This window comes from Micromys minutus, assembly GCF_963924665.1.
Source record: "Micromys minutus genome assembly, chromosome: 27".
NCBI lineage: Eukaryota > Metazoa > Chordata > Mammalia > Rodentia > Muridae > Micromys > Micromys minutus.
This window is the reverse complement of record NC_137962.1, coordinates 33,867,508-33,878,116: the sequence shown is the minus strand read 5'-3', so window position 1 is coordinate 33,878,116 and position 10,609 is coordinate 33,867,508. Positions and strand designations below refer to the sequence as shown.

The following is a 10,609-nucleotide window of genomic DNA, read 5'->3' as shown; positions in this document are numbered from 1 at the left end:
AAACCCCGCGCCACAAGGCCCCGCCATGTTGGCCTGTACTCTCAACCCGTGAGCCAAAATAAACCTATTCTTTTAAAAATTGCTTTTGTCAGGTATTTTGATGTTGATTCAAGAAACGGAAGAGGCTCCTTCCTAGTTCTTTCTCAGGGGGACACTTTTGTTTAGCATCTTCTTCCCATGAGGAGAGCCTCTGTGCAAGTTCTTCCGCGGCTCTAGGTATCCAGCATCTATTCCCCCGTGTGGGAATCTCCACTTCAGTCTCCCTCCATGGAACACTTCAACCTAGCATTCCTTCCCCTGGAGGAAGTCTCTATTCCATTTTTTTTCTTCTTGCAATGGAACTGGTTGGCCCTGCAACACATCCCCTGAAGGTAAGTCTTCTCTCCCGGTCTCCTCCCACAGTGACACCTCTGGCCAATATCCCTGCTCTTCCTCTCAGGGGCCTCCTTCCCAGGTCTCGTTAGGAACAAAATCCTTTATTCTGGGGGTGCCACTTCGGGCTGGCATCCCTTTCCCAGAGGGAAACCTCTGCAGGAGGACCCTACCAATGGTGGCCCTTCCTCAGGGTGAACATCTACCTCTGATATAAGACGCTCATTCTCTAGGACACTCTACAGCCCACCCACCCCCACCCTACCCCATCTCTTCATCTGAGTATCTGTCCTCTGGGGGTAGGCCTTTACCCCCCCAGGTCGCCCCACCAGGGGACCAAAGACCGCCCCCATCCCACCTCACCCAGGAGCAGGACTTCCGCTGCGCCCCCTCCCCTCAGGCAGGACTTCCGCCCCCGTCCACCCCCCCCCCCGGCCCCCACCGCGTTGCGTTGTCCTCTTCGCCTGAGGCGAGACAGCTAGTCTCGCGCTCTCTGCCTTGCAGCACCGCGGGATCTCGGTGACGCGGGCTGCGGAAGCCAGAGTTGTGCAGACCGCGTCTCCGTCTCCTCGCCTGTCGTCTGTCTCCCCCTTCTCTCGTTCTTCTCTCCGCCTCGTCAGGCTCGGCCAAAGAGCGAGTGGCAAGATGGCGGCGCCCAGGATGCCATCCTCCCGGCTGTCGGGCATCACGGTGCCAGTGCCCATCCAGGACCTGGAGGCTCTGCGCGCGCTCACGGCGCTCTTCAAGGAGCAGCGTAACCGGTAACTGCGCGGGGGCTGCTGTCTAGGAGGAAGAGGAACCATGGAGGGGATCTGGGCAGGGCTGCGGGCGAGGCGGGGCGGCGGGCTCGACCGGCTCGTCCCACGCTCAGGTTGTGTGTGGCTCTGTGACTCCGCTTGGGCTTGCTCTGGGAGAGGGTTTGCCCAGGCTCTGAGAGGGGCAGGCGGTGGCAACGCTGGTCCCCAAGCTGGCAGTAAGGAAACTGTTGGTTCGGCTCTTCAGGCGGGGCCCTGAGGGCGGTGGCCAGGGGAGGCGTGTTCAGACTTGCTTCTACCCCTGGGTTAAAGGGAGATGTCCAGGAGCCTGCAGATCTGGATGTCTTCTTGACGTCTGCTTGGCATTGCCTCTGACCCTTCTATTTCCTAGCCCTACAAAATGGGAGATATGGCGTATGTTTTGAGTGCTGAAATATTTCAGAGATGAAACAAACATGTTTAAACAGAAGTATGCGAGGCTGTCAGTTCCCGATGGGTTTTGTAGTCTTGTTTGTGCCGCAGTGTTTCCCTGTCTGTTTAATGGAAACAAGATTCGCTGGGACCTCCTCAGTTGAGTGGTAGTGAGGATTTAATGGGATTACGCATGTTAGTAACATCCTTAGGACATGCCTGACACCTAGTACTAAACAACATTAGTATTTTGTCTTAACAGTAATGGCCTCCCCTGGACTAAGTATTGTCCAGGGGCCCCAGAGCTCTTCTCTCCTGTAGGGAGAAAACAAACAGGCCCAGCCTGTGGCCAAAGGGCAGAGAACGTAATGGAGAAAAAGCACGTAGGCTCCGTGGTTACAAGAGCTTTTTCTAAAAATAGATAGCTGAATCAGGAATGTCACGTGACTCAGCCCTTCAATCCCAGCATTCAAGAGGCAGAGGCAGGTGGGTCTCTGTTTGAGGCTGGACCAATCAGCATTGTGACATTCTCCACATCTCAAAAACAAACCCAACAACAACAAATATACTAGTCTGAGCTCTTTCCCATCTGCAGACAGACACAGTAGAAGAGTGTGTGTCTAAAATGTGTTGAAGACCCCAGGATACTGCTGCTTGGCCTTGTGGTTAGGATGCTAATTGGGAAATAATATTGGTTGATTTGATGCTTGGGCCTGTCTATACCATTTAGGACCTATACCTTAATCGTTAATCGTGTATTGAGTACTATGAGGCAGTCTTTGCAGGGGCTGAGGTTACAAAAACAAATGTGACATAATTACTTTCATCAAACATTTTAGGGAATTGCTGTGCAAATGTTTGTGGTAGAGATCCACACAGTAAAGGTACTGCCTCTCGGAACCAGGAGAAGGCCTGGGAAGATGGTTCAGTGGTTAAGAACAGTTGCTGCTTTTTTGGAGGACCTGTGTTTGAGTTCTAGACCCCATCAGGTGGTTCACAACCATCTGTAACTCCAGTTTGAGGGGATTTGATGTCCCCTTCTGGTCTCTGGCACAACCTCATACCTGTAAAATGACTAAAGATTCTAGGGCTACCTAGAAAAAGCCAGCCTGGGTTAAAAGTGAGTTCTAGGCCAGCCTGGGATATAAAACAAGACCTTGGCTGAAAAGATTGCTTAGCTTAGAGGTTCAAGAGCACTTGCTTGTTCTTTCAGATGATCAGTTCCCAGCGTCCACGTGGCAGTTCATGCCTCAAAAAGAAGGTGGAAAATGGATGCTTCTAAAAGTCCTTTGGCTTTACCTTAGTTTAAATTTTTATTGCTGTGATCAAAGGAAAGTACTTCAGCTTACAGTTTGTCACAGTCAATCACAGTGTGTCATAGGAAAACCAGCACAGAAACTCAAGGCTGGAACTGAGTTAGAGGTCATGGAGGACCGCTGCTTCCTGGTTTGTTCCTCATGGCTTGCTCAGCCTGCTTTCTTAGGCTCTTCAGGACTACCAACCCATGAGTGGCACCGCCCTCTGGGAAAGGCCTACTCACATTAATTATCAGTCAATAAAACGCACCACAAGCTTGCCTATAGGCCAGTCTGGTGGGGACATTATCTCCACTGAGATTCCATCTCTTCCAAAAGGTCGACCCGATAGTTTACATATGCATCGTGGTACACGTACTCGCTTGCTCACTGGCTCATTAGTTTGTACCCCTACCCCCATCCCCATCCCTTATGTCCACACTAAAAGAAAAAAACTAAAAAGCTACATAGTAAAACTGGCTGTGAGACAAGTAGGATTGGGTATTGTGTTTGCCAGCCTTGTTAGCAATCTGGTGCTTGTGGGTTTTGCTTAGTGAACATTTTCTCTATGCCAGCCAGCCAGTGCTTATGTTTCCAGAGGCTGAGTATGAATGAGTGAAACTCTAGGCAAACAACAACAACAAACAGCAACTAAAGAAGACAGCCAATAAAAGGATGCCTTGTGGACTGGTAACTGCTACGGACAGTTGAGGCTCAATTCAACACATAGACTGTGTCTAAATTATCCTTTTGAAGGCATATGGCTTAAGTAGTTGATTAGCCTGTTGTTGGTTTATCATTGATCCAGATATTGACTGGCTGGGTCCGGGTGTGGACTGAGGCCTATCATAAATTGTAGTCTGCTCCTCTGCTTAGGTCCTCTCTGGCCTGAGATTGTTTACTCTCCCAGTCTTCAGGATAGCACCTTGTGAAGTCTACGTGTACAAGGAGGAGCTGTTGGAACAGGCTGTTGTCCTGCTGCTGAGGCTTTCATGGTCTAAGGTTCTAGCCGCCCTCCTGGACTTTACCCTAGGTTCAGCCTCCTGTGTGGATGCACCCTGTTGCTAAGGGGTCTAAGCCCTTGGCTACCTTTCCCTTGATATTCCAGAAGTTGTCCCAGTGCTTTTTCTATGGTGTCACTAGGCGTGGAAGTACTGAGACATCCTAGTGAGCCCCAGAGTTCTAGATCCTTCCTTCAGGTCTGGTTTCTCAGGTTGCCCAGAACTGATATTCTTTGTGTTGCCTCTTGGTCCCCTGCTTGAGAGTCCACAGATGTTCTCTGTAGATAGAGTTGTTGAGACTCTCCTTTTGCACTGCCTGATGGAAGTCTTTCCTGATTGTTTGGTGTGTGTGTGTGTGTGTGTGTGTGTGTGTGTGTGTGTGTGTAGAAACAATGTGGCCTACATTTTCTACTCCTACCATATGAGTCTTAGGAATTGAGCTAAGATGGTCAGGCTTGGCTGCAGGTGCTTTCATCTCTCTGAGCCATCTTGGTAGACTGAAGTGTTCTTTTGGGCTCTAGCACTTAGTTCAGTATAGCCTAGGGTCACAGTGTTAGGACACAAACTGTCAGTGGGTCATTGGGAACAGTGAGGGCAGCAACCAGTTTTTCCTGTAGCTACTTTTCTCAGTACCTTTCATTGAGCAAGAGCTTTTTCCCGTGCCTCCTTTCTGAGTTCATTCCTCCCTTTGTGAAAGCTTTATAGTTTCTTGTACCTCATCCTGGTGATCCTGGCTTAAAAAAGCAGGTATTATGTTGGTGATTTAAATAGTAGTAGTATTGAAGATCTGGGTTTTTAGTTACTGGGCAGCCACCATGTTTGACGAGGTCCTTTCTGTGAAGCTCTCTGTGCTTCCTCCTGGACATGGCTTCCCGTGTAGCCTGCGTGTTGGCTATACTGTTTGCAGGTCTTTTTTATCCTCACACACAGAAGAATCCTATGGGTGGGTGGCTTTGTGAACCACATAGTGCTTCTGATCACTTAATCCTCAGTTGTAGGATTCTGCTTTGGGGGTACGTTGGCGTTTAGGTTCAGTTGAGCGCTCCCGTTCAGTTTCTGTGTATGAAGTTATGTGTTGTATTCATAAGTAAGGCTACACCTTAAAATTTTTTACAAGGTACTGAGTTGCTTAGAGAGGAGGGAGGTGAACTTCACTCACTGTTTCTTCATTTCATAATGGTATGCCCTTTTTACTTGTTACACTTTTATTGGGGGTTGGGGAGGGAGGGAGGAAGAGAGGGAGGAAAAGAGAGGCCACGTGATTGAGTTCTTTCCACTATGGAGGTCCTGGGGATTGAATTTAGGCTGTCAGCTTTGTTACCTTATCTACCAGGCTATCTCAGTAGTTCATTATAATTCCCTTTCCCTATGAATCTTTTCCTACTGGATAGCACTCTTTTTGAGGGCAGGAACCAATTGTCTTTGGGGAATCTCCTGGGAAGGTGCCTGCCCAGGCTGTTTTGATGCTTAGTGAACATTGAATTGGAAAGAGCATCAAGGATGAGCCAGTTGGTTTCACTAAGAAAAATCACTTCTTAACAGTGTGTCTCAGTCAGGGTTTCTATTCACGCACAAACATTATGACCAAGAAGCAAGTTGGGGAGGAAAGGGTTTATTCAGCTTACACTTCCACACTGCTGTTTATCATCAAAAGAAGTCAGGACTGGAACTCAAGCAGGTCAGGAAGCAGGAGCTGATGCAGAGGACCTGTGAAGCACTGTTCACATTGGCCTACTGATGAATTGAGGTGGGAGTGGGGTAATGCTGGTACCCAACCAGTCTCTCTTTTTTTCCACCTCTACTTACAGTTTGACACCAAGTCTTCCCTCAGTTAAACCTCTCTGAAGATACTTTCATAGACATGCCTAGCAGTGTGTCTCCTAGGTGATTCCAGAGCCAATTGATTTGACAATGAAGGTTAAGATACTTGCCAAGTTTTGGGGGCAATTATAGTTCATACAGTAAAATGAGTAAAGTTGGCTTGCTTCCACTACGCATCAAAGACATAGTATAAATGTTATGACATTAACTTTAAAAATGTCTGCAGCCTTCTTCCTCTCTTTGTGCACACTCACACTGTGATTTCCCTCAGACTTTATTTTCGTTTCACATCTTGTGTTGCCGGAGTTTGAGTAGGAAATGACTACCACTGGTTCATGTATTGAGGACTCGGTTGTCAACTGATAGGCTTTGGAACTTGATTGGATCCTGACTGCTCTGATTAATGGATTATCCCCTTGATGAATTCATCATAGATTGCATTATGAGAGGTGTAAACAGTAGGAGATGGGGCCTCATTGGTGGATGTAGGCCACCAAGGAGATGACCCTACAGCAGTGGGTCTCAACTTTCCTAATGTTGTGACCCTTTAATACAGTTCCTCATGTGGTGATCTCCACCCATAAAATACCTTGTTGCGACTTCCTAACTGTAACTTTGCTACAGTTATAAATCATAATATAAATATTTTTGGAGATAGAAGTTTGCCAAAGGGTTGCCACCCTCAGGGTGAGAACTGCTGCCCTAGAGAATACGTCATGCTCTGGTCCTCTCATGTGTTTCCTTTTCTTGGCTTCTCTGCTACATGCTTCTGCTAACAGGATATTCCACCCAGGCGTGTAGAGCTGAGTATACCCTCTGAGGCAGTGGGCCAGAAGAAATCCTAGGTTGTTTTTGTTAGGTACTCAGGTAGAGTGGCACAGAATTGGTGAATAATATTGCAAATCTTTTTGACTTGTAGGCCTGTGTCCTATATTTCTGTTTCTTTTCAAGACCATCACAGAGAATTAAAAGCACATAATTACCTCAGAGACTGATTCTTATTTGACTTTGCATTCTCAGTTCTTCCATTCACATCTAGCACATATGAGCATTTGGTCATAATTTTATGACTTTCTTAAGCCCTTATATGTAAAATAAAAGCACAGAAGAAGGACTAGCTAGGAAGGTATAGGACACATCACTGTGACAAATGCTGCTTTCAAAGGATAGAAAATGACTTGGGGAATTCTGAGTTGCTTGCATAAATATGTTAACTAACTTTTGTAAAGAAAGCAAATAAATCAAGCCCTTCAGAGGTCAGGATACCACAGGAGTAAAAAATAAATGTTTCTTTGTGTACACTCATATACATGGATTTTCCCTAAACACTACTGAGCCTGTGGCCAGCAAGTCTGAGTGCTCCAGAAGAACAAAACAAGTTGCCCCCAAACAAAAACCCAGACAAGTCATCAGCTTAGTTGAAGATTCCATGTGGCATTTTGACTCAGCCATGATTCAGTCCAATTGTTTGAGAGAACATCAAGTTCCTCTATAAAAAGAATTGTTTGATGGCAGTCTCCTTTATTTTTACCTATGCCATGAGCTGGAATACCACATGGAGCTATTTGGTAAGGTGTTCTGACTCAGCTTCAGAATACAGAAGTATTCAACAGGAGGCCACCTCTCACACAGTTATCTTAAGTGGATGAAGTAGTCAGGAAAGAATTTGAGCAGAACAAATAAGGGTATGTTTGTGACCACCAGAAACCTGAGGAGTCCTTCCATTCCTCCAGTGTTTTGTAGTGGTCACTGGACTCAAGGGTGTGGTCAGTGATCTGTGAGTAAAGATAATGAAAGGTCCCTGGGATTGTTGTTCAGCCAACGGAGCCAGGATCTCTAGACTAGATGAGTGGTAGTTTTGTGTGAGTGGTCCTTATTCCTTACTATTGCCAGTGATGAGTTTATGTAGATAACACCTAGAATAGTGGCTAGCACGTACTGTCTTTGTCCTGGTCACCATATCATGATCATGATCACTATAGAGAATAGAAATGATATCGAAAGACATTAAAGAAAACTTACCTGATGAAATATTAATATATCGGTATAATTATTGAAACCTCAACAACAGAGATATTTTCCCCAGGTTGACCTGTGGATTCAGTGCCACTCAAAATAACATTTCAGTAAACATTTTGCTACTTACTTCTGAGGACAAGCCTTTCCCAGAGGCTCTCAGCTGTGGGAGGTGTTTTCTGTCTTCTCTGCATTTTTTGGCTCTTGATGGGCTAGGTACTCCACTTGATTGTTACGTGGTGTCAGACTTCACTATTCAAACCCTGAGTCTTGTTTTTTTTTTTTTTTTTTTGGTAATATTTTTATTTCTAATTATGCTTATGTGTCTCTGTGTATACTTGTATGTGTGGTACCCGTGGAGGCCAGAAGAGGAGCTGGGGTTGCATGTAGTTGTGAGCTGCCTATAGTACCAAACTCCCATCCCCTGTAAAATCAGCCAACCCTTTTGCTTGTTGAGCCGCCTCTCCAGCCCTTTTGTTTGCTTGTTTGTTTGAGATGAGATCTTGCTATGTAGCTCATGTTGTCCTTTAACTCAGTCCTTTTGCCTTAACTGCTCAGTGCTGAGATTACAGACGTGGCCTGGTTGCCTCCAGCTCTTTGTCCACGCTATGGTAGTATAATGTCTTTTGAATAAGCCTTGCAATTTAAATATCTTTGGACCACTGCATCTTATTCCTTGAAACATTTAGCTTTTGCTCACTATTAACTGTGTATTGCTTTAATCATCTTAAATCTTGGTCATTTTAGTGTTTGTGTAGGTAGTCCTTTCATTGCCCAACTGTATTTCCTTGACTGTCAGTGAGCTTGACCTTCACATTACCTCATGTCATACTTTACCTGGACCTTACTTTCAATCTGCTTTCTTCATGGTTTCAGTAGCCCCTGGGCTCCCCGGTTTGTCTTTTCTCTGTGATCCCCTACTTTGCATGTCTTTAGCATACACCTGTAGCTTATTGATTCTGTTTTCTATCCCTAACTCTTCGTTATTCATTCTCTTCCTAATTTCACGTTTCCCTTTTTAGTTCAGTTTGGATTCATGGATCTAAACATTCCTACATATCCAGCTCCAATTAAATTGCACTAGTTTGTGCTGTCACCAAATATCTGAATGAGGCTAGAGAAAAACAGTCATGCTTAGCTTATTGCTCTCTTTAAATTGATGATTGTTATGTAGCCATGCTGATTGGCCTTTAATTTTTGACAAATTATAATTGTATGCATAAACTGTCATGTTTAGTATTTATGTAATGTGAAATGACTAAATAAAGTTTATTGACATAAATATCAACTCTCAGACCTATCCTTCTTATAAACAAAACTGTTCTTAAGTATAGCATATAACTTGCATATTAAATAATTATAATAGAATAATTTGATATAGGTTTAAACTAGAAAAAATTCTCACATTGCAAACCTCCCCTTGGAACACATGAATGTCCCTGGGGATGGGGAAATAAAATAGATATTGTGGGTAGACTTAGGGGTGTGTGGGGACAGGAACAGGAGGGATCAGGTAGGAGGAGGGTGGAAGGTCATTTTAGGGACAAGGTAGAAACCTAGTGCAGTGGAAACGCCTAGGAATCTATGAGAGAGACACCGGGTAAGACTCTAGTAATGAGGGATATGGAGCCTACATCGGCCATTTCCAGTAACCGGGCAAGACTTCCTAGAGAAGGATTGGGATACCAACCTAGCCCCAAACTTTTGAACTTCAATTTGTCCTACCTGCAAGATGTGCCGGGGTAAAGATGGTACAGGAATTGTGGGAGTGGTCAACCAATGACCGGTTCAGCTTGAGACCCATGATACACCACGAGAGGGAGCCCATCCCGGACACTGCCTACAGTGCCAGAGGCTGGATGGCCCAGAGACCTAGGGTAGAACCAATATGACTGGAGAAATAAGGAAAAGAAAAGAAATGATTCCGAATAGTCATCAGAGAGGTTCCATCCTGCAACTGACGGAAACAGATGCAGAGACCCCCAGCTAAACATTAGATGGAGCTCAGTGACTCCTGTGGAAGACAGGGAGGAAGGATTAAAGGATTGTAGGAGACAGGGGTCATGGACACCACAAGAAAAACCACAGAATCTACCAACCTGGGATCGTAGGGGCTTACAGAGACTGAACTGACAATCAGGGAGCCTTCAGGGTTCTGACCTAAGTCGTCTGCATATATTGTTGTGGTTGTATAGCTTGGCCTTCTTGCAGGATTCCTAACAGTGGGAGTGGTGGCTGTCTCTGAAGCTTTTGCCTGCTTTTGGGACCCTTTTTTTCCTATTGAGTGTTTCATGTAGCCTTGGTATGAGGGTTTATGTCTAGTCTTATTGCAATCTGACAAGCCATACTTGGCTGACATCTGTGGGAAGGAAGATGGAGAAGGGGTGGATGGGGTGGAGTTTGAATACACACAGATTGGGAAGGGAGGGATGGAAAGCTGAGGTCTGGATGTAATATATGAAAAAATAAATTAAAAATCAAACCCAAGGCATTGGAAAAAGAAACTCAAAATAAAACCCCAAGCCCCTTCCCTCATAATTATTAAAAATACCACTCTTTTTTTCTTTCTGGGCAATAGTGGTAGGCAGTAGTGGCTCACACTTTTGATCCCAGCACTTGGGAGGCAGATGCAGGTGGATCTCTTGAGTTCAAGGCAGCCTGGTCTACAGAGCAAATTCCAGGCGGCCAGGAAACCCTATCTCAAAAAACCCAACATACACACACACACACACACACACACACACACACACACACACACACACACCACTCTCTGAATGGGTCAGCTCAAGGAAAGAAAGCCCAACTTTCACAGTCACTGCATCAAAGGACTAACTCATGTGTTCTTTTGGAATGGAAAGATGGTTCTTGATACTTCAATACACAGACAGTTGAATTCACATAATTTACCATAATTGTGCTGGAGTTGAAATAGGTCAGA

The 10,609-nt window shown here is 45.4% G+C and overlaps 1 protein-coding gene across 1 annotated transcript in view; it reads left to right on the top strand.

Moving 5' to 3' along the window:
• Nucleotides 1-870: 870 nt before the first annotated feature.
• Nucleotides 871-10,609, top strand: part of ATXN10 (ataxin 10) — a 111,985-nt gene continuing 102,246 nt past the window's right edge. The window contains exon 1 of the mRNA XM_080938990.1: nt 871-1,133. Coding sequence (XP_080795116.1) covers nt 1,018-1,133 — 116 coding nt within the window. The 5' untranslated portion in view covers nt 871-1,017. The remainder of the gene's footprint in view (nt 1,134-10,609) is intronic.